The 22583-nt window shown below is 41.9% G+C and overlaps 6 protein-coding genes across 8 annotated transcripts in view; 4 read left to right on the top strand and 2 right to left on the bottom strand.

The window, feature by feature from the left end:
- Positions 1–560: 560 nt before the first annotated feature.
- LOC107388041 (uncharacterized protein C7orf50 homolog) lies at positions 561–14696 on the bottom strand. 2 transcript variants are annotated; one of them, XM_015963385.3, is made up of 6 exons: positions 14603–14696; positions 14294–14428; positions 14083–14190; positions 1174–1385; positions 987–1068; positions 561–896 (listed from the first exon to the last, which is right to left on the bottom strand). In XM_015963385.3, exons 1-6 carry the CDS (start codon positions 14624–14626, stop codon positions 717–719), a joined length of 741 nt encoding a protein of 246 aa, XP_015818871.3. In that variant the 5' UTR covers positions 14627–14696; the 3' UTR covers positions 561–716. The 2 variants fall into 2 exon arrangements, with proteins under 2 accessions (XP_015818871.3, XP_070401669.1); XM_070545568.1 differs by lacking the exons at positions 14083–14190; positions 14294–14428; positions 14603–14696 and adding exons at positions 1704–1863; positions 3237–3619.
- LOC107388040 (uncharacterized) lies at positions 4799–10607 on the top strand. Its single transcript, XM_015963384.3, has 2 exons — positions 4799–4929; positions 9422–10607. Exons 1-2 carry the CDS (start codon positions 4927–4929, stop codon positions 10463–10465), a joined length of 1047 nt encoding a protein of 348 aa, XP_015818870.2. The 5' UTR covers positions 4799–4926; the 3' UTR covers positions 10466–10607.
- Positions 12730–14086, top strand: LOC129152196 (G-protein coupled estrogen receptor 1). The gene has a single exon (XM_054749156.2). It carries the CDS (start codon positions 12859–12861, stop codon positions 13846–13848), a length of 990 nt encoding a protein of 329 aa, XP_054605131.1. The 5' UTR covers positions 12730–12858; the 3' UTR covers positions 13849–14086.
- A 2393-nt stretch (positions 14697–17089) lies between the features above and the next one.
- uqcc4 (ubiquinol-cytochrome c reductase complex assembly factor 4) lies at positions 17090–18568 on the top strand. The gene is made up of 2 exons (XM_015963387.3): positions 17090–17360; positions 18088–18568. The coding sequence occupies exons 1-2, from the start codon at positions 17269–17271 to the stop codon at positions 18386–18388; spliced, it is 393 nt and encodes a 130-aa protein (XP_015818873.3). The 5' UTR covers positions 17090–17268; the 3' UTR covers positions 18389–18568.
- Position 18569: 1 nt separating this feature from the next.
- Positions 18570–20304, bottom strand: h3f3d (H3 histone, family 3D). Its single transcript, XM_015963386.3, has 4 exons — positions 20189–20304; positions 19321–19467; positions 19063–19216; positions 18570–18981 (listed from the first exon to the last, which is right to left on the bottom strand). The coding sequence occupies exons 2-4, from the start codon at positions 19446–19448 to the stop codon at positions 18853–18855; spliced, it is 411 nt and encodes a 136-aa protein (XP_015818872.1). The 5' UTR covers positions 19449–19467; positions 20189–20304; the 3' UTR covers positions 18570–18852.
- Positions 20305–20977: 673 nt separating this feature from the next.
- c16h8orf33 (chromosome 16 C8orf33 homolog) overlaps positions 20978–22583 on the top strand; it is a 4942-nt gene continuing 3336 nt past the window's right edge. The window contains exons 1-3 of one of the 2 annotated variants that reach the window (XM_015963389.3): positions 20978–21064; positions 21372–21796; positions 21875–21965. In XM_015963389.3, the coding sequence (XP_015818875.3) occupies positions 21046–21064; positions 21372–21796; positions 21875–21965 (535 nt within the window). In that variant the 5' untranslated portion in view covers positions 20978–21045. Of the gene's footprint in view, positions 21270–21371; positions 21797–21874; positions 21966–22583 lie in introns of both variants that reach the window. The other variant, XM_015963388.3, reaches the window with a different exon arrangement.

The following is a 22583-nucleotide window of genomic DNA, read 5'->3' as shown; positions in this document are numbered from 1 at the left end:
ACAAAACAGTCGACACAGCTGTAAAACACCCAGATTGTGGCTGCTCTATTAAAATCTCTGCTGTGAAGAAAGTCTCGTCTTCGTTTCAGCCGTTGTCTCAACAGGAAACAGGGATGTACAAAATGAGAAGTGAGCAGACAGGATCAGTTTTCTTCTGAGGTGACCCTCATTACATTCATTTAAAGCTGAACCTCTTCAGTCTGAAGCTGATTTACAGGAAGTGTGAACATTACCAAAAAGTAGGTTAAAGCTAGTTTAAAATGATGACAAGCATTAAATTAATATATTGTAACTCCAGTTTGTGTTGCTTTAATTTCAAGTGTCATTACAGGTTTTACACAATAAAAGCTGGTAGGAAATGTTATCTGTGTCAGTGTGGTTTCCCTGATGGGTCTTGACATGTTACGTGTTACAAGTAAACATTCCTGGTTTTAACTCAGCAACTCTGTTTCACTCCCAGGAGTTTAACCCCCCCCCCCCCCCCCCCCCCCCCCCCCCAATACTCATTCTTGAAAAATTAAATACGAGATGGAAAAAGTAGTGGAACTCTGACCGAAAAATACCTTGTCCTGTTTTTATATTTTATTGACTGAATTCACATGAAAGGACAAATGGGGAAAATAAAAAGGTAATTAAAACATAAAAAGTGTCTTTCAAACATTCTTCATGGGAACACATGGCAGAGTCAGAGATGTGGTCTCTGATTTCCTTTGGGTTCAGGAAAGCAGCTGAATAACTTCTCTGGCTCTGTGCGCCCTCTGCTGGACAACTGCATCATCTGGGGCTTTTCCGGATTCCTCCACTAGAGATAAAGCCTTCTGCACAGTAGTGTCCTTGGATCCTCCACAAAGACCCTCCAGATACTGTAGAAGCACTGGGAATTTCTCATCTGAAACCTGAGAGAAAAGCACAACTTTCCTTGACATTTTCATTCCTCTGTATTTCCAGTAGGTCGAGCCCATCTTTACTGAATCAGTTCATCCTACCTTCTCCGAGTCAAACATGTGCTGCAGCAGCCATGTCTGTCTGATCTTCTGGAACTTCCACGCTGAACGGTTTTCAGCCCAGCTGCCATAACAACATCAGAGGGTTGTTAATGATGTAAATGTGTGAAACAGAAAAGCTGCTATAGCTGTTATATCTACATGTTGTACATTGAACAGCAGTTCTTACCATGTGAGGTAATCCTGGGCCTGTTTGGAAGCACTGGGTCCAACATCTTGTGTTTTTAGAGTAGTTTGCCCCTCCTTTTTAAGCCTCTTCTTCTCCTCTTTTTTCCGAATCTTTTTCATCTTCCTCTCCAGAACCCGCCTCTCTTCAGGGCTCAGGTCCTGTGCTCCCTCTGGCTCACATGTCAGTTTAGGACAGCTGGATGGATCTGGGTACTGTTACATCAAAGACAGAAAAGTCAACCTTTCATTATTAACACAACATCGTCTGAGGTTGCATTCATTTTGTTCTTAAATAATCCTTTTTTTTTTCAATTTTGTTTTTTAATCCAGTAACATTTCCTAACGAAGGAGCAAAAACGAGACAGAACACGTCAGAAATATACAGTACTCAAAACAAACAATATGCATCTTTAGATAATTCTACCTCAGAATGAAATCTAAGCTCATTTCATAACAAGACTTCTTAAGCTGTGCAAGATTTTTCATGACTTTACTCTGAATGATTTTCCCATTCTTGTTGCCATTAACAACCTGATGAACAACGACTGATCTCAGGCTCAGGGGGAGAGAGTTCCAGAGTCTGGGAGCCACAGCAGCAGATGATCTGTCACCTTTGGTCTTTAGCCTGGTGCGCTGCACAACCAGTAGGCTTTGGTCATTGGACCTCAGGGACCTGCTGGGTGTGTAAGGACTGAGAAGATCATTAGAGTGTAACGTCCAGAAATGGTCAGTTTTCACCTACAGATCGACCTACAGGTCATCTACAGACATAATTTCCATTCTCTAAGGTGGATTTTACATCCTAGCTTCCAACAAGCCCAGAAGGTTCTGCTGCTCTGAACACATGATAACATATTGTCAACAAACAGTTCCTGTTTCAAGGCCTAAGATTCCCTTATCGCTTCTACAGGATTCCTCATGCCTCTGAATAAAGTGAGCGTTTTCAGCTCATATGAGTTAATTAATCATGAAATAAAATGAACAATATGGTTAAATGAAATGTTTTGATTAATCTGTGCTTAAATTACTGTGGTTGAAATGAATATTATTATGGTATGACCAGTAATGTTTGATTTAACAAGTGAATCATTATCTATGCTCATACACAAAGTTCATAACATACAAGTGAAAGTAACGTCGCCGCACATAAATATTTTCTTAGCCACAAATCAGAGCATCCTGTATCTGAAAGAAGGCATGATGTCCTGTGGGTTTGTTTGTTAACACCCCTTAACATGGCACGTCCCGATTGGCCAAGTAAATCATAATATGAGAATATTAAAACAGAATCACTGGGGAGTGCTTCAGCATTCCAGCTTTCTGTGAGATTCAGCATTCTCTTAGTTGAGCTAACCCTGACTGGCCATCGGAGGGAAACTCTGCTCACACCGCATCTCTTGACAAGCTTTCGACAAGCTAAAAGCTGCCTACAGGTTGGTTTATGCTTGACGCGTCCGCGAGGTCCGCACGGCTCCGCGCGGAAAAGTTGCGTCATTTTGCGTCATTTTAACAACCACGCCCCTCCACCGCGTCTCCGCACGGCCCAAGATTTCCGCAACGCGCACCTCGGAAAATTTCTAACCACGCGGACGGACGGACGCGGAAAAACATGGCGGACCGGCACGGCAGAGGTTCGTAAATACAGACATTTGTATGATTCAGCTCTCAGAGATCACCGTGATCAACATGTTGTTAATAATTCTTGGAGAGAAATAGCTCGCACTGTCGGAAAAGACGAGAACGCTGTTAAAAATGCTAAATACCATGTTGTAAACAGTGATTTCTACTTCTACTATGGTATAGTGTTGGATGCATGCTGTAGAGCTCCATGCTGCCCCGTTCAGTTTGGGAGAATATTGGCTCACCGCAGAGACGAGCCGCACAAACCATAAACGCTGCGAGTTGTGAAGCGCGTTCCAGCCGCGAGCCGCATCACCGCGCGGAAAGTGAATGCGTCAAGCATAAACCAAACTTCAAGCTGACACAGCAAAATGGTTCCTGCAGAACAAAGCTGATACAGTTCAGACTCCCTAAGTGTCCTTCTAGCCGCAAACTAGTTCCAACCTGTTGTGCCTGGAAACATCTCTGTACTGGAGCGTCGGTGCTGCGGTTAATCTACTGAACCTCGGTGCCCAGAGGTCGTCCGACCTTCCTGACCTCCGGATCTGCGAAGAGGGTCTCCAAAAAGGGTGGGGTAGACACAGCATGAATTGCATCTGATGTGGTTTTGATAAGAATAAACTTCATAGTTTAATGCAAACCCAATTCTTTTTCACTCTAAGAACTCAGTTCTTCTAGATACAAATACAAGGTTCTGATAAGCACACACCATTCAGTCACCATACGTCACATCCCATCCACTTAGATTCATCCATCACGGGTAGACTTAGTTAACTTGTCATGTTTTTAATTGTTTAGAAAATAAATTTCAAGATTTTTATAAACCTGGCTTTGTCTGAATTACTACGAATCCCTGAAATCCCCTGAAAAAGAAAAAGAATCCTAGAATCTTCTGATTAAACATCCAAAGACCAAGCAGGTTGATATTCTACATTTATATAGAATATCACAGCTTATTGGTCATAAGTAAAGGTAATATGTTAAGCTTAAAAGCATCTATATTTAACCCTACAAGAGTATGATGGTACTTGTCCATGTAAGGTCCTAAAGACCAGAATCAGCCTCTTAAAACGATCCCTGAAGTTTACTGGCAGTCAGTGAAGCTGGAGGAGAAGCAGGGTGATGTGTGTGTACTTTGAAGATTTGGTCAGAAGTCGAGCACAGGCAATCTGAACCACCTGAAGACGGTTCAGGGAGGTTCTGCTCAGACACGTGACAAGAGAGTTGCAGCATTCTAAGAGTGAGGAGATGAAGGTGTGGATAACAAGTTCTGAGCGGGACAGAATGGGACTCACCAATATTCATGAGATGATCGAAGGAAGTGCAAACAAGAGAACTGACATGAGAATCTAGTGTGAGAGCTGGATCAAAGGTCAAATCAAGATTGCAGACTGATAGTTTGGTGTGAGGAGCAAGCTGACCAAGAGAGTCTCTGACTTTGGGAACCAGCTTGTCTGGGGCACAGAGGTTGATGGTGTGAAAATAAACAAGGAAAAAAGTAAAGTTGATGATTTAAATCGACTGAACCTTGAGAGAGACAGAAAACTGGATGCCAAAAGAAGCAAAAGTTATAACATTTTTAGGTAAGAATCACTTCCTGTTGATTTGCAAACCGGGGGGCCATTTCCTGCGTGGTGTTCTTCTACCGTTACCTCAGCATATTTAGCACTCACTTTTCTTTGCTATAAATACCCTTCTGCTGATGAGAAGTTGTCGATCACACACCTCACTGCTGACAAAAATAAATAAAGCGAATGACTTTGTTTTGGCTATCTGCTTGTTGATTAGACTAAAAAGGATGCTTTGCTCATTAAAAGCTGAAGCCACTTTCCTGCCCACAGACTGTAACCACGGCGCAAGTTAAACACAGTTCCGGCTCTCCACGACTCTAGGGAAGTTAAACAAGTAAAACAGTATGCAGAGTCAGTGATGAAAACAGGGGAGGAGGGAGAGATTCTGATCACATGGCCATAGTCACTGAGAGCTTGCTGCCGGGGTACAGCCCACAGAAATATGAAAAGAGTCGACTGTGAGGAGTCAGGTCCACACGACGAGCATCACTTTCACAGTCTCGCGTACATCTGAGCCTTCTAGCCGGTGGCAGAAAACCAGGCCAAAGGAAGAAGAAAGCAAAATGGTAAGTGGACACACATTACTCAGAAGAAAGTTTCTCAGAGGAAGCCTCTCTGGTAAGAAGGTTGGATAAGAACCAGCTAACAAGCACCGTATAGAGAACATTTTTAGGGATCTGTAATGTAAGATTTTAACACCGCTGTGACTTCATGTAGGAAGTAGCTACAGTGGTGTGAAAAACTATTTGGCCCTTCCTGGTTTCTTATTCTTTTGCATGTTTGTCACACAAAATGTTTCTGATCATCAAACACGTTTAACCATTAGTCAAAGATAACACAAGTAAACACAAAATGCACTTTTGAAATGATGGTTTTTATTATTTAGGGAGAGAACAAAATCCAAACCTGCATTGCCCTGTGTGAAAAAGTAATTGCCCCCCTTGTTAACAAACAACCCAACTGTGGTGTTTCACACCTGAGTTAAATTTCTGTAAGCCTGATTACTGCCACACCTGTTTCAATCAAGAAATCACTTAAATATGAGCTGCCTGACACAGAGAAGTAGACCAAAAGCACCTCAAAAGCTAGACATCATGCCAAGATCCAGAGAAATTCAAGAACCAATGAGAACAAAAGTAATTGAGATCTATCAGTCTGGTAAAGGTTATAAAGCCATTTCTAAAGCTTTGGGACTCCAGCGAACCACAGCAAGAGCCATTATCCACGAACGGCAACAACATGGAACAGTGGTGAACCTTCCCAGGAGTGGGCGGCCGACCAAAATTACCCCAAGAGCGCAGAGACAACTCATCTGAGAGGTCACAAAAGACCCCAGGACAACTTCTAAAGAACTGCAGGCCTCACTTGCCTCAATTAAGGTCAGTGTTCACGACTCCACCGTAAGAAAGAGACTGGGCAAAAATGGCCTGCATGGCAGATTTCCAATACGCAAACAACTGAACATTAGGGCTCGTCTCAATTTTGCTAAGAAACATCTCAATGATTGCCAAGACTTTTGGGAAAAGACCTTGTGGACTGGTGTAGAAGTAACAGCATTTCAGACAAAGAACATCATACCAACAGTAAAATATGGTGGTGGTAGTGTGATGGTCTGGGGTTGTTTTGCTGCTTCAGGAACTGGAAGGCTTGCTGTGATAAATGGAACCATGAATTCTACTGTCTACCAAAACATCCTGAAGGAGAATTATGGCGTTTAAAGCGTGCCACAACCCGTGCACGCGCATTGGGTCCACAGCGCGCGTGTGAACGGGACTCGCAAGCGAAAATATACATGGCAAGAGGTCATTTGTGCACTGAGAGGGAGCAAACTGTGTCTGTGAGCGCACAAGAATGTGCACAAGTGACAAACCTGCGTGCGCGTGTTGTCAACGAGCACACGGCAGAGGAAAACATGCGCGCGCGGCAGCCTCTGTGCGCGCTCGGCAGCCTCTCTGCGCGCTCGGTTTCTGACTCCTGCTCGCTCGGCTGTAAGGGCTTTTGGCACTCTGGAGGCGTGGCCTGTGGCAGATCTTCTCTGTCCTCTGATTGGTTAGTTTACCCCGCACTTTACCCTCTATCTATAAAAAAAAGTCTGACATTCAGTAGTTGCTGGCATAGCTCAGCTGGGAGAGCGGGTGACTCTCACCCCGGAGGATCCAGGTTTGAGTCCGGCCAAGGAAAATGTAGAAGATGTCATGTTAATTTTTCTTAATTTCAGGTATTTTACAGTTGTGACCGTTCAACTGTCATTAAACGTCCGAATGTTTGCTGGGCAGTGTTTTAAAAAGTGCACATAAGCTAGATGGTTTTAACCATATAAAATTACATTTTTTGTGATACTGGAAAAATACATACTGAAATAAAACTACTGATTGAAAACTTTATGACTGTGGTTGTACAATATATGACTCACTAATACACTGCAAACTCCCTTAGAGTGGGGCTTCCAGACAGACAGACAGACAGACAGACAGACAGACAGACAGACAGACAGACAGACAGACAGACAGACAGACAGACAGACAGACAGACAGACAGACAGACAGAGAGAGAGAGAGAGAGAGAGAGAGAGAGAGAGAGAGAGAGAGAGAGAGAGAGAGAGAGAGAGAGAGAGAGAGAGAGAGAGAGAGAGATAAGTTCTTGCCTCATTAATGAATTGTTTATTTTTTTCAGTATTTAATTGACAAATTATCCTTTCAAATAATTAATTGATGAGTTACATAATTTTCCATTTCATAAAGAAGCTGCATATCAAGCTTTCATTCAGATGACCTTCAACAGTGCTGCACCCTGCTGAGGGACATCCGAGTAAAACCTTGAGATGGCCATTTTCTGTTCACTAACTTGCTTTAGTAAATCCTTACTTTTGTTAAATAAATCAGTTGTTGAACCCCCACTCCTCTGTTTGGTCTCCTTTCTCATTACAGCCCACCACTTCCAGTCTGGGTTGTAACAATCTGCAGACAGATTTCTGAGTATCTCCTCCTTTAAACAGATCCTCACTGAGCCATGTACTGTGAACAAATAGTTTCTCCATGATATTATCCAGCAAGGTCCCGTTTTTGTCAAAACAAGGGTGAGGTAATGAAAAAATAGAAATATTTCATTAAATTAACATTTAAATTATTTATATGCATCATTAAAAATAAAAAAAACATGTTTTGAAATACATAAAGTGCACCAAACTTGACTCAGTCCATTCAACAATTCTAAATGGACAATTATGTAACTCATCAATTAATTATTTGAAAGGATAATTTGTCAATTAAATACTGAAAAAAAATAAACAATTCATTAATGAGGCAAGTCTCTCTCTCTCTCTCTCTCTCTCTCTCTCTCTCTCTCTCTCTCTCTCTCTCTCTCTCTCTCTCTCTCTCTCTCTCTCTCTCTCTCTCTCTCTCTCTCTCTCTCTCTCTCTCTCTCTCTCTCTCTCTCTCTCTCTCTCTCTCTCTCTCTCTCTCTCTCTCTCTCTCTCTCTCTCTCTCTCTCTCTCTCTCTCTCTCTCTCTCTCTCTCTCTCTCTCTCTCTCTCTCTCTCTCTCTCTCTCTCTCTCTCTCTCTCTCTCTCTCTCTCTCTCTCTCTCTCTCTCTCTCTCTCTCTCTCTCAGCCCCACTCTAAGGGAGTTTGCAGTGTATTAGTGAGTCATATATTGTACAACCACAGTCATAAAGTTTTCAATCAGTGGTTTTATTTCAGTATGTATTTTTCCAGTATCACAAAAAATGTAATTTTATATGGTTAAAACCATCTAGCTTATGTGCACTTTTTAAAACACTGCCCAGCAAACATTCGGACGTTTAATGACAGTTGAACGGTCACAACTGTAAAATACCTGAAATTAAGAAAAATTAACATGACATCTTCTGCATTTTCCTTGCCCGGACTCGAACCTGGATCCTCCGGGGCGAGAGTCACCCGCTCTCCCAGCTGAGCTATGCCAGCAACTACTGATTATCAGACTTTTTTATATAGATAGAGGGTAAAGTGCGGGGTGAACTAACCAATCAGAGGACAGAGAAGATCTGCCAAAGGCCACGCCTCCAGAGTGCCAAAAGCCCTTACAGCCGAGCGAGAAGGAGTCAGAAACCGAGCGCGCAGAGAGGCTGCCGAGCGCGCACAGAGGCTGCCGCGCGCGCACGTTTTCCTCTGCCGTGTGCTCGTTGACAACGCGCGCACGCAGGTTTGTCACTTGTGCACATCCTTGTGCGCTCACAGACACAGTTTGCTCCCTCTCAGTGCACAAATGACCTCTCGCCATGTATATTTCCGCTCGCGAGTCCCGTTCACACGCGCGCGAGTCCCGTTCACACGCGCGCTGTGGACCCAATGCGCGTGCACGGGTTGTGGCACGGGTATGACGCGATAGAGAATGCCCGGCCATCTGTTCGTCAACTAAAGCTGAAGCCATCTTGGATGCTGCAGCAGGACAATGACCCAAAACACACCAGCAAATCCACCTCTGAATGGCTGAAGAACAACAAAATGAACACTTTGGAGTGGCCTAGTCAAAGTCCTGACCTAAATCCTACTGAGATGCTATGGCATGACCTTAAAAAGGCGGTTCATTCTAGAAAACCCTCAAATAAAGCTGAATTACAACAACTGAGTGGGCCAAAATTCCTCCAGAGCGCTGCAAAAGACTCGTAGCAAGTTATCACAAATGCTTGATTGCAGTTATTGCTGCTAAGGGAGGCCCAACCAGTTATTAGGTTCAGGGGGCAATTACTTTTTCACACAGGGCAATGTAGGTTTGGATTTTGTTCCCTCCCTAAATAATAAAAACCATCATTTCAAAACAGCTTTTTGTGTTTACTTGTGTTATATTTGACTAATGGTTAAACGTGTTTGATGATCAGAAACATTTTGTGTGACAAACATGCAAAAGAATAAGAAATCAGGAAGGGGCAAATAGTTTTTCACACCACTGTATGTTGAAAGAGTGTGATCCTGTTGAAAACCAACTTGTTGCTAACAGAATTAACGATGATCAGGTGGAGAAGTATCAACAGCGATGAGTCATGACATTAAAACCATGGTTTTTGTTTTTATCCCTTCCAGTCTGATGAAATCACAAACTTGACTCAGAGCAACACCACAGATCTCCACAATTACACCTTCGTCGTTTTCACTTCTACCCCTGAAGGTTCCCCGTCCTCTATCCTGGACATAATCACAGCCAATGACATAACCTCCAGAGCAAACTATGTCTACAGCTTCTTTGCCGCTGTGGGATTCCTGGCAGGCTGCTTTCTGCTCTTCAGCTTCATTCAGACCTACAGGGCCCACAGACGAGTGGCGTGGCTCGATTCTCTCCTCTGGGTTTTTTGTGGCTTCCAGATGCTGCTCCTGCTGCTTTCGCTCCACATTGTGGTGTACAGACCAGACTTCATGAAGAGCACGGCTCTGGGCTGTGCTGCTCTCTCCTTCACCATCAACTCTACCTCTCTGTGCAGCTTGTTGGTCTTGGCGCTCTTGGCATACGTCCTCACCTTTGACCCACCTTCTCACGCCCTGCTGAGGAATCCTAAAGTCTGCACAGCCTTGGTTTTTCTGACATCTACTCTGATCTGTCTGCTGCTGGCTGCACTTCGTGGTCTGCAAGAAGTGAACGATTGTGTGATGGACCCAGCCCACGCTGGTGTTTCATATGCAGTTGCAAAACTGTGTTTGGCTCTTCTGCTCCCCTACAGTCTGCAACTTGGACTTTTAATAAGTAGCTGTGTCCTAAAGAGGAAATCTAGAGGGCGTTTCCTATCAGGTTCCGAGGAGGGTCCCATGTTCTTGACAGTCAGCATGGTTACGTTCCTCTGCCTGCTCTTCTACACCACAGCTCTGGTGAGAGGATTTCAACTCATCAGCAGTGGGGGGCTGAGCCCTAAGGAGAGAGCGTTTCTGAGTGTGGCAGAGTGTGTGCTGTTCTTGGGGAGCAGCGTCAGCCTGGTGCTGGTGCTGTTCATGCACAGGCCATGTCGGGAGAGTCTCTACGGAGTCATGAGGCAGCTGAGGGACTTGTGTCGAAACCCTGGCCGTGCACAGCCCAACAGAAACATCATCACACCACATATCGAGATCACGGACTCTCTCCAGGATATAGAATCCTAAACAGGAAAAAAAAAACTCTTGAATCCCGTACATCCAGTCCAGACTTGAATAGGTTTGTCGAATGATTTGTGCAATAATCAGATTTTTATTTTACTTCCACAAAATGCAAGTTCTGGATTAGACATTACAGAAAAGAGGACGGCCTGCCATCAAATGTAAAAAATGTAACAGTTAATTAGGCCGTCATTTATTTAAGTCAGGCTGTCTAAATGACAGCGGGGAGGCTCGCTGGCTGTTGCACACATGCACAGTGGGCATTATTTTACTCCAACAATCCGAATGGCTGTGTACATGCACATCAATAGAATGATGATTGGACAAAACCATCTCTCTCAATCGGATCGACATTTCATTCCAATCTGCCGAATCGGATCAGAATGTTCCGATTGACATGTTTACATGCAGAATTTACTTTTCTGATTGGGAGTTCAATCCAATTAATCGTGTCCATGTCAACGTGGCTATTGAAATGTGTGGATTGACATCAGCTGTATTGAAAACTTTTGCTACACAAAATGTATAAGAACAATAAATATCCTAAATTTGATAAATGAGCAAAGTAGTCCTTATTATTGCCTACCAGCAAAAGAAAAAGGGTCCAATCAACCTGACTGGAGATGCTCTTCTAGCTTTTTCCTTTAACATGCTGATCACTACTAGTCTATATAATCTCCTGAGACTACTCTGTCCTTAGCTATCTGTGGTCGATGTTCAGTGTGGTACACCCTGTTACCTGTCCTGCATGTTTCTGTGTCTCTGAAAAACGTGTTTGGGGGTATTTTTCACGATGAAACAACAATATGCTAAAAAGCTTCAAAAAGTGGATTTTCCATAACATGGCCCCTTTAAAACTGTATGAAAGGTGGCAGGTAACTTACATTCCTTTTCTGTTGATAGATACGCTTTTAGATGTGCACTCACTGGCAAGTCTATGCAGCCGTACCATGTTGGTACAAACCTTTATTTTTATACACCAGGTTTAAGGCAGCTGCATGAAGATTTTCCACTTTCAGTTCTTCAAAACTAACTCCACAAAAGCTCATTCAGCCAAAATGACTGGAAAAAACAAATCCTTCTGCAACCCTCTGCCACATAGGAACCATTTAGTCAGTTTGAGTTTAGGCCAACAGCCTTAATGTTATGGTTTCAAATCTGCCAGAAAACTACTCAAGAAAACTTTCCAGCTATTTTTCCAGGTTTCCTGGAATACCTGACACGTTGCTATTGTAGCAACTGAAACGGCAAAAACCAGTTCGTTTTTGGAAGAAAATCCCACAGCAGGTCTGATGTATGAGATGCTGATGCCTTTGGTGACTACATCACATGTAGTTAGTAGCAAATACCAGAAATCTATCATTAAATATCAAACAATAAATTAAATAGACAAGTTACAATATTAGTTTGGTACCTACTTTAAAGGTTTTAAAAAGTACTTGAAAACAAAAAGTGAACGACATAAAATTATCCATCCCTGCCCTTCAACTTGTTTGGTGTAAATATGCAATTAGTCCCTCTTAAAAAGAAATCCAACACCCCTATTTACATATTTTGACATCACACACCCCTGTTTGTTTACACGCATCACATAGTGTCACTTAGGTGCACGAAAAAAAGCAAATCCTCAAATATCCCAAATACATACAATAATCCCCAAACACAATCCTGCCTAAATACAAAGCTGTAGTTTATTTTTACCCTCAGCTGAGTCTGAACTGCAGACAGGTTTTAATTTTGAGTTGGGTCAAAATGATTCGTTAACTCACCTGCATGCCGTGTTGTGGTATGGCACAACACTTCCTGGGATTGTCCTGAACATCAGCCTTAGTAGTCCCCACAGCGGGACACACACGACTGTCAAGCCCGTCAAAGACGTAAAGGTAGGAGAACTGACAAATCAACTTTTTGCTTTAACTTCTAAGGAATAGCTCGTGTAGCCGTCAAAAGAACGGCATTTTGGCGTGTTACGTCTTTGAGCGCAACAAAGAAATCACAACTGAAGCTTACGGGATTACGAGCTAGACTCAGACTAGAGATTTTTTGTGCCTTTAACTGTGGAACAATCACAGTTTTTAAGGCTCAGGGTAAGAATTAAACTTCATGAAGACAAACATTTTAAAAATCTCACTTTGAGAGTTTACACTATTTTAAGCAGCAGACATGCTTTCGTTTATTCACTCTTAGTTCAGACGTGTTTTTATGTGACGTCTATGTTTTACAATGTTGATAATAAGCTGCAGATTTGTTTCGATTTTGTTCCATAGCCAAATCTATTCTTTAATCTGTCAAGAGGAACTAAAATGGGCCGCCGACTCTACAAGGACATAAGACTGATGGAAACTAACAATTTTGACACCACAGCAACCACATATAAAAGCTGAATCGGAGACTTTACTATGGACACAACCATGTATGTGGAGTACAGGGTCTTAATGGACAGAAACCTCACTTTACAAGCCAACTGCACACAACAGGTCACCACTGATATTCACTGGACCTCCTCCCAGAATCCTCAGCATTACATCATCAGCCTCTTCCTCTCCGGGTTATACACTTTCATCCTGTTCCCCATTGGCATCGTTGGGAACATCCTGATCCTGGTGGTCAACCTGGACCACAAAGGTCGCCTGACGGGACCAGACCTATACTTTGTGAACCTGGCTGTGGCCGACCTGAGTCTGGTGGCTGACTCTCTGATTGAGGTGTTTAACCTAAAACAGGGATACTACAACAACGCCGGCCTCTGCACCTTCATGAACCTGTTCCAGCAGGTCAACATGTACAGCAGCGTCTTCTTCCTGACCTGGATGAGCTTCGACCGCTTCGTCGCACTGACCAACATAATCGGCCGCAGCATGTCAATCGCCCGCCTCAGCTGCTGCCTCATTTGGGTCTTGTCATCTCTGCTCACCCTACTACCTTTTGCTGTAACCCAAGTCCAGCATGCAGGGGAATTGCACTTTTGCTTTGCCAATGTGACCCAAATTCTGTGGCTGGAGGTGATGATGGGGTTCCTGGTGCCCTTCTGCATCCTGGGAGTATGCTACTGGAAAATAGCACAGGTGCTGAGACAAAAGGAACAAGACAACCCACAGCTAAAGCCTCGAAGGCAGAAAGCCCTGCGAATGATCTCAGCAGCCGTTTTGGTCTTCTTCCTCTGCTGGCTCCCAGAAAACATCTTCATAAGTGTCCACCTCCTGAGGGGAGACTCAGACAGCGGGACACTGTGGCAGGATTACCCCCTGACAGGACACACCATCAGGCTTGCTGCTTTCTCCAACAGCTGCCTGAACCCGCTCATCTATGGCTTCCTCGGGGGAACATTTCAGAAAAAACTGAAGCTATTCCTCCAGAAAAACAGCAAATGCTCCAGGGTGCATGGGTGAGTTTCAGAAAAATCCATATATGTACCAGCTACACAAACATGCTTCCACACAAAATGTAAAACGCTAAACCAGTCTAAGCTCCAACAGCTGCCATGAAGCAAATGGACTACATTAAGACTAATCAGACACGTTGCATCAAAGATGAGAAGAAAATTACATTTGACTGGATTGCAGATGGACCTTAATGTGTACATAACACTCTTGATGACTACTAATAAACAAGCAGCAACTCACCTCAGCTGGACTTGTGGGTGTTTCCTCTGTCATCTTTTTCTTTTGGCCTTTTTTGGGTTTCTGTTCACTCGGTGAGCTTGTTACAGAGTTATTCTGTGCAGGAAGCTCCTGAACAAAATAAAATGTGTGTTTCTAAAATAACAATTTCAGGTAGCAACGTTATTTGTAGAAATAAGTGCCTTAGATGACTTTTTATAAAACGTCTACTCACCTCAACTTCAACACATTTCCTCTTCTTTGTTACTTTTGTCTCCATTAGATCTTCTGAAAGAACTTTAATGTCATGTGAGTTTAATTTCTTCTTTTCTGAGGATTTTGACTTTGATTTAACCATTTTGTCCTTTTCCTTCGCCATGAGAAGAGCACGAAAGAAAACGTGTTACCGTAAAAAAAATGACACAGTGTCGAGAGTAAAATCCACCCACGTGAATTGAACTGTTTCCACTTTTACCATCGGTTACTCCAATATTAAGTACATCTACCACCAAGTAGCAAAGACGTTTTCAAGTCAAAGACTTACTTGAACCGAGAGGAAAACGTGCATTGACCAGCGTGAGAAGTAAACCCGGAAATGGTGATGCTCACGTAGAATGTGATTGGTCAGTTTTTGAAACGTGTTTGGTGGACATGAAAACGTAGACGCGCCACTGGGCGCTGGAGTACGGCAAGCCCTGGAGAGCGTGACAGCGTCGCCGCCATATTGGTTGGGTTCCTCCTCAAACCCAACTGAAGTCAACGCTGAGTGCAAAAACCAGCGCACGAAAACGTGGTATTACTATTGACATTTCTAGCTTACCTGTTGTGCTTTTATATTTTATTTCTTTTTTTCATTTAATTATGTTTTGATTTTTATTGTCATCTATATGTGCTTCAGAGATGCATCCAAGGCATTTGATATTCATAAAGCTGTTGCAAAGAGGTGTTCCAGGATACATTGAACTCATCCTGGTTTATTGGTATGGTCAAGAAATATTACAGATAAAATGAGGTAACAGTATCTCAGAGCCATTTAAGGTCAGTAAGGAGGCATTCTATCTCCTCTTCTCTTCAACCTGTATATGAATGACTTATCAGTGAGGTTAAAGGCCTGCAGGACTGGCTGTGCAGCTAGTGGTGTTGTCATAAATCATCTGATGTATGCGGATGACTTAGTGGTTCAACGTCTGAGCACTGCTGGTCTACAGCAGCTACTAGACATTTGCCCTGACTATGGAGTAGAACACAACTGTAACATCCAGCAATGATCAATTTTCACCTACATGCCACTGGTCATCTGCAAACATAAATTCCATTCTCTAAAGTGGATTTTACATCCTAGCTTCCAACAAGCCCAGAAGGATACTCAGCCTTGTTGAAATTTCAGAAGGAACAAGATGTCAGGCTGTGTTCCCAAACAAAGCCTTCTTTTGATAACACCGCAGGATTGCTCACTCTCTAATTCCACTTTTGGTTATTTTTAAAACACAGGAAAGGTTTCTCTTTACCTTGCTAACGTTTCGTTTGCCGACTGCAAAACATCCGTCAGCTCTGAGGAGGTTTTGCAGTCGGCAAACGAAACGTTAGCAAGGTAAAGAGAAACCTTTCCTGTGTTTTAAAAAGAACCAAAAGTGGAATTAGAAACTAGACACAGTAAGAATACACCAAAGTTGCTCACTCTCTGAATAAAGTGACTATTTTCAGCTCATATGAGTTAATCAGTCGTGAAATGAAGGAACAAATGTTATATGAATAATGATGATAATGTCTTGATTGATCTGTGCTTGAATTACTGAAGTTTGAAATGAATTTTATTGTTACATTGAAAGATTTATATATATGATCAATAATGTTTGATATGACAAATGAATCATTATCTACACTCAGACACAACATTCATTAGAGATAAACTAAAGTTAAGTTAAACGTCATGACAGATATTTTCTTAGCCACAAATCAGACCATCCTGTATCTGAAAGAAGGCATGAAGTTCTGAGGTTTGCTTGTTAACACCCTTTAACATGGCACGTCCCGGTTGGCCAAGAATTCATAATATGAGAATATTAAAACAGAGCTCACTTGACGGTGAGTTAGTTCTGGAGAAAGCTGCGGACAGGCCATCCGGAGCGAACCCTCTTTAACCCAGAGCATTTTTGACAAGCTGTCAAAGAAACGTGCTACACTTTACAGCTGACACAGCAAAACGGTTCCTTCAGCTATTCAGAAACAGCTGTTCTAGACCCAAACGATTTCATCTATCTGTTGTGATCCGGGAGACGACTCTGGATCGACCTGGTCATACTGCTGTCTTTTCTACGAACCTCAGTACCTTGGGGTCACCCGACCCCCCCCCCCCCCCCCCCCCCCCCCCCCGACATCTCGGATCCGAAAGGGAGTCTCCTCAGGGGTAGGTAGAACACAGTATGATAGCGCCTGATGCCATTTTGATAAGAATCAACTTCATAGTTTAATGCAAACCAAATTCCTTTTCACCGCCAGAACTCAGTTCTTCTAGATATAAGGTTCTGATAAACACACACCATTAAATCACCACACATCACATCCCATCCACTTAGATTCATCCATCACAGCAGTCTTGGTTAACTTGTCATTTGTTTAGAAAATAAATTTCTTATCTTTTATAAACCTGATTCTGTCTGAATTGAGACAAAGTGTGTTGATCCCTGTAAAAGCAAAGAATCCTAGAATCTTCTGATTAAACATCCAAAGACCAAGCAGGTTGATATTCTACATTTATATAGTTTATCACAGCTTATTGGTCATAAGTAAAGGTAATATATTAAGCTTAAAAGCAACAACGTTTACCCTCCACACAACACTGTGTATAATGCAGCTAAAATTGTGGTTATGATTTTTCGGGCCAAGGAGGACAAGAAAATGAAGTTTTCAGATTTTTTTTCCTGTCAAACTGTCACCAAGAAATGGACTAAATGTTTCATCAATGATGATTCTATTCATAAGTAATAATAAAAATAAGAAACTGAATTAAACATCAGTTTATTCTGTTATTTGTAATAGTCGGAACGGCTCAAGTAACCATCAAGTTTCTTCCGGGGAAGGAATTCAAAGTTGCACAATGTTATATGACTCACTTTGGACACGACCTGAAAGTACCCTGGTAGATAACCTGCTAGTCTTGATTTTATACTCTGGTATAGTTGCGAGGAATAACATGAACATTTGTTCAAGATGTTCACAACAACACGAGTTTTCTGCGGCCTCAAGCGAGTGATTCTCAGCAGAGGAAAGGGTTTGGGTCACGGTCCTTCCGTGACCGCGAGGTGAGTGTAAATCTGTTGTTTGACTTCATTCATTTAACCAGATGAGTCGATTGAGAACTCAATTCTCATTTACGACGACGATCTGGCCAAGAGGCAGCAGCGACAGACACATAGCTAGCTTTACACCAAAGAAAATCAGATAGATGAGATACAAACAAGATAAAAATGTAATGTGTGCTAGCAATCAAAATCAATCATTAAGCAATAAAGTTTTCTTTTTTATGCATAATTATGATTCCGATTTACGGTTTTAAATTACGTATTTATCTTTTGTGTAACAATATCTGTAAAAATAACTAGAATTATAGTTTATTCAGGCTGCTGAATTATGGAAACCAAACCCATTTACTTATTTTTAGGACCGATGTTGCTGTATTTCTAACATGAATGATTTAGTTCTTCCCTTCATCTAGTTGTTCAAAATTTCATTCACAGCAATGTAATGTTACTTGTGTAAGTATGCGCCTCCTGATGATGAAAGGGAACGGTGACAAAGAAAAGTATTTTTAAAAAATATATATATATTTATTATCTCTGCTTCTTCAGTTTTACTTTTTCCAGATTTCTTAAGATTATCAGTGTCATTTAAATATTTCGTTTCAAAACGTACTTCTCCTGGTCCTGATTTAGATGCAAAAATCTTCAACGAATACATGTAAATGACTGAAAATCCTGTTAATAGACATTAAACCCAATTAACAACCACATATCCCTTTTGTCTGAACAGTGTACAGCCCATTTTTCTACGGTCTCTGAAGTCAGCCGGTCCGGAGCCCAACAGCAATGAAGACAAGCCCATCAAGTTCTCCACCAGCAAGGCCAGTCACAGGACATGGAAAGTCTCCAGCTCCATGGGGATCCAACACCAGAGGCCTTTGTGGAAAGTGCTCCCAATTATCCTTGTAGGCACTGCCACCATTTTGTGGTGCTTTCTGAGAGAGGAGACCGACATTGATGCAAAGCTGGAGAAACAGTTACACGAGCATCTATCTGGTTTACTTTCAGATTCCAAGGAAGACGAAGACTGACAACTTGAAGCCGTCCATGACCAAACTTTGCAATGTAAAGTTTGCTTTGATTTTGAGGACTTATACTGCTGATATCTAAAGAACTGTTGTGTAATATTAATAAACCGCTATGCATTAATGATCAAATAACTGGCTTTGAGAGGAACTACCACAACATATGAAATTAAACTCTAAAAACAAGTGAGGTAGCAGAAAGTTTATTTACAGCACAAAAAGAAAGCCCATCACATGCCAACAGGATAGAAAAAGTACACACAAGAGTGAGACAAAACCAAACATCTCTAGCTGTAGTCTACAGTGACTACAAGTGAAATGAATAATGTACAAAAACATGCTTTAAAACTACAAATGACACATGCACATGTGGTACATGTGCTGGTAATACATCAAGATTTACAAAAATCAAACCAGTCTGAACCTCAACCCCAACAACCCACCCAGCTTAAAAAAAACAAAAAGGACATTTAAGCACGCTCTCCTCTAATGCGCCTGGCCAGCTGGATGTCCTTGGGCATGATTGTTACTCTCTTTGCGTGGATAGCACACAGGTTGGTGTCCTCAAACAGTCCAACCAGGTATGCCTCGCTGGCTTCCTAAATGGTGAAAACGAGATGAGTGTTTCAGTTTCACAAAGCAGTATGTAGCTCGTCATAAAAACAGGATCAGGGCTTTACCTGGAGAGCACCAATAGCTGCACTCTGAAAACGTAAATCTGTCTTAAAATCCTGAGCAATTTCCCTGACAAGACGCTGGAAAGGCAGCTTCCTGATGAGCAGCTCAGTAGACTTCTGGTAACGACGGATCTCACGCAGAGCAACAGTTCCAGGCCTGAAAAATGAAAAGCTATTAGAATACCCTCAAATAACAAAAACTAACCATAGTGCTTAAGCAACAAAGTCATTAAAAACAATTACACTGTAACAAATGTGTACCTGTATCTATGAGGCTTCTTCACTCCACCAGTGGATGGCGCACTTTTCCTGGCTGCTTTGGTAGCCAGCTGCTTCCTAGGTGCCTTTCCTCCAGTGGATTTACGAGCCGTTTGCTTTGTACGAGCCATTTTCTAGCTAAATTTAGTCCTTAGATAACAAAAAAAGGGGAAAAACAAACAGCAGGAAGTGAATAAACCAGCTCATAAATGTGATCGTCTGTGACTAAACAGACAATAACTGAATACAAAGACTTCATTTTTAGGCGAGTCATCTCAAAATAAATAAATAAAACGAAACATCTGCAGTAGCATTATGCTTCGAGCAGACAAAACTAAATACAATTAGTGCTGCTGCATTTTACGTCAGTGGGTAGGGGTTTCCGTTAGTGAAGAATGTTACTTATTATTATTATTATTAAAATAATCAAACGTCGTGTTTCGTGGATAGATCTGGCTAAAGCTCGGCCACCATTAAGCTGCTGAGGACACACACGTTTCTGTGCTTGCCTAATTTAAAAACTAGCCTTGAGTGCTGCAAAATGGCGCCAGCTATCTACCACTGACTGTTCCGAATATGTTAACAAAAACCTCGACTTGAATCACAAAAATAAAGAGAGCAGTGGTAATGTCTACTGGTAATAAACGGTTATTATTATTTTTTTAGAAGAAGGGTTAGTAGCAAACAATTAGTTTCCAGTTATGGCGCCCACTGCTTTAACCGTAAATAGAATACCAATTAGTTAGAAGGTTGTTTTTCTACGTTCAAACAAGTATGAACTGCATTATGACTTAAACTCAGTTACATTAAGAATCACAATACCAATAAATACAGAAAACAATATTTCTTATAAATATAAAAAGCGCCTTACCGTGAGTGTTTACAAAAGACAGCACGATGATCCTCTTTCAATCTCGTTTCTCGCTCTAAGGCGGAGGAAACAGAACGTGCTATTTATAAGCTCCGCTGAGGCATGAGCTAAGTCCCGCCCTCAACTGATTTGATTGGTCTAGCCGTAAACTGATCAGTATTGAACCAATCAGCATAATCGTCCCCGAATTTGAAGTTAACGGATTTTAGAGGTATTCTAAAGAAAAATATACTGTATAAAATAACCATCGTCAGGTTCCACCGTTGATTTATTTAATTCAATATCCCTAGTTATTTAACAAATGACACTATGACCCTGACTATCCTGTGCGTTTAATTGTTGAGAAGCTTCACATGATTAAACAGTATAAATGATGAGCATCATCATTTTGCTGACAAAACGCGGTCAAGTTGTGATTCCTGCTGCCTGAGCGTTGTGATTACTCAGGCATGATGGAGCCAGAGGTGGGTCAGATGTTCCCTTCCTTTGTGCTGAGAACGGAGGGAAACTTACTGATGGGGAAAGCAGCCCGCCACAGACCCCTGTAAATCAAAAGAAAAAAGACCTTAATGCATATCAATAAAAATATTTTTACAGTCACCACCAAAGCAGCTTTAGATACAATTACATTTTTTATATTCTTCACCTCCATGCCTTTTTCACAACAAGAAACGTACATAAAACGTACATCACACTTTTAAAAAAAGCTGATTTTATATTTTGCTACAATTTACGATTCTTGAGAAACTTAATAACCTAGCTTGGTAAAAAAGACATTCATTTCATTTTCTCAATGACCGTAAACGCGTGCAAAGCGGAACGATGTATTTTTGGGAAAACGTTAATAGACGGACCCAATGTCGTGTAACACTGGCGGTGAGTTTCTTTGGAAAACATTTCTGTTTATTTCCACGTAAAGCTAAAGAAATAGAACAATTGGAACCGTTTCAATAATATATTATGCGGACTATGTTTGTGTCTTTCATCTGTTTAGTTAAAAATATCGCTTTAACGAGCGAATTTCAAACAAAAAAAAGGTTGTTGGAGGAAAGCATGACCGAGCAAAGGCAGATGTTTATAGGTACATAATTATAATGCAGTGTACGGAAAATTAGATATGCCTTCTTTACTATTGTTTGGTGCATTTGTCACTGACCTTTCCGTGTTTGTTATTATTGAGCAGATATTGAAGCAGAGTCCAAGAGCTCCACAGCTGCCGGAGGAAGAGGATTGAATCCTCCCCTCTGGACTCACAGTGACAACTCTTTTACATTTAACTTCCTGTCTGAAAACCAGCCGCCGCCTCAGGAGGATCCACCACCAGCAGACCACGCCGAGGCAGCCCCGGTATTCATCACAGGACAGGACTCACATTTTACTTTCAACTTCCAAATCCCCCCTGGAGTAGAAGACGTGGATATGGCCGAGGCTGCAAAACCCTCATCATCCAGAAACGAGGAGGAGAAATCTCCTGTTTTGCAGGAGGGAGTTAGGCCACCTGAGCTGTCAGTGCGATCCAAAACAAAGAAGAAGAAGAAATCAGAGAAGAATAAACCACCTGACTCTGAGCCACAGCCAGATGAGGGCAGTCGGAGAGATGAAGAGCAGGTCAGGGTGTTGATATAAAATGTTTATTGTGGGTTCTTAATTTGTGATTAAATATATGATTTGATGGGACTCTTTTAGAGCGCAGAAGAGCAGTTGAACAGGCAGCTGGACTGGTGTATCGAGCAGCTGGAGCTGGGACTGAGGTCCCAGAAGGGAACGCCAAAGCAAAGTTGGTCAAATATTTTATTTGGCTTTAATGTGAATGCTGGGATTTATGCATTGGCCCACAAGACGTTGTGGGAATTTGAGTTCTGTCTGAGATACGTTCCGCTTTGTCAGGCAAAACAAGACAGTTGCATTTTTTTTTTTTTCAGTAGAAAATGAATTGATTTAGAGTTTTTGTGTCCAAAATGCAGACCATGGGCCAGTGGCAGCACTTGGAGTGATATTCTGCGTCCCATGACTTCATTTCAAGAGCTGAAGAATTTTATCCCATCATCATGGGGATGCAGATAGACACTTAATGTGATGATTTTTACTAATGTGAGGCCTAAAAATGCAGATAAATGAAATATTTTTTAAATACGAATGCTCAACTTCAATACAAAGTTGTCTTTTATCAACAGCCTTTTGCTCTTAAAGAGGTAGAGTGGTAGCGTTGCATTGCTGTTAGCCAATCAGAGGTCAGATGTCTAAATATCAGTAAATCAGACTCCAGATCCTGCTGTCTGAAGCTACTTTCTCCTCCAGCTGAATCTCTGTGCTGAAACAAGAGCATCTGAGCTTTACAAGTATGATTTACAGGCCATTCATTCCAACAGGAGACTACAACTAATGTATTGAAAAT

This window comes from Nothobranchius furzeri, chromosome 16 (assembly GCF_043380555.1).
Source record: "Nothobranchius furzeri strain GRZ-AD chromosome 16, NfurGRZ-RIMD1, whole genome shotgun sequence".
Taxonomy (NCBI): domain Eukaryota; kingdom Metazoa; phylum Chordata; class Actinopteri; order Cyprinodontiformes; family Nothobranchiidae; genus Nothobranchius; species Nothobranchius furzeri.
Note: the sequence above shows the minus strand (reverse complement) of the source record. Positions and strands in the feature narration are given on the sequence as shown.

What these genes read in the sequence shown, in the direction of transcription:
- uqcc4 (XM_015963387.3), top strand. Translation starts at nt 17,269, where the DNA reads ATGTTCACAACAACACGAGTTTTCTGCGGCCTCAAGCGAGTGATTCTC. An exon ending in GGTCCTTCCGTGACCGCGAG is followed by an intron (nt 17,361 to 18,087) that starts GTGAGTGTAAAT and finishes TTGTCTGAACAG; the next exon opens with TGTACAGCCCATTTTTCTAC.
- LOC129152196 (XM_054749156.2), top strand. Translation starts at nt 12,859, where the DNA reads ATGGACACAACCATGTATGTGGAGTACAGGGTCTTAATGGACAGAAAC.
- h3f3d (XM_015963386.3), bottom strand. Translation starts at nt 19,448, where the DNA reads ATGGCTCGTACAAAGCAAACGGCTCGTAAATCCACTGGAGGAAAGGCA. An exon ending in AAGAAGCCTCATAGATACAG is followed by an intron (nt 19,217 to 19,320) that starts GTACACATTTGT and finishes TTCATTTTTCAG; the next exon opens with GCCTGGAACTGTTGCTCTGC. An exon ending in CAGCTATTGGTGCTCTCCAG is followed by an intron (nt 18,982 to 19,062) that starts GTAAAGCCCTGA and finishes TTCACCATTTAG; the next exon opens with GAAGCCAGCGAGGCATACCT.
- LOC107388041 (XM_070545568.1), bottom strand. Translation starts at nt 3,388, where the DNA reads ATGCAATTCATGCTGTGTCTACCCCACCCTTTTTGGAGACCCTCTTCG. An exon ending in GATCAGTCGTTGTTCATCAG is followed by an intron (nt 1,386 to 1,703) that starts GTTGTTAATGGC and finishes TTGATGTAACAG; the next exon opens with TACCCAGATCCATCCAGCTG. An exon ending in ACATGTTTGACTCGGAGAAG is followed by an intron (nt 897 to 986) that starts GTAGGATGAACT and finishes CTTTTCTCTCAG; the next exon opens with GTTTCAGATGAGAAATTCCC.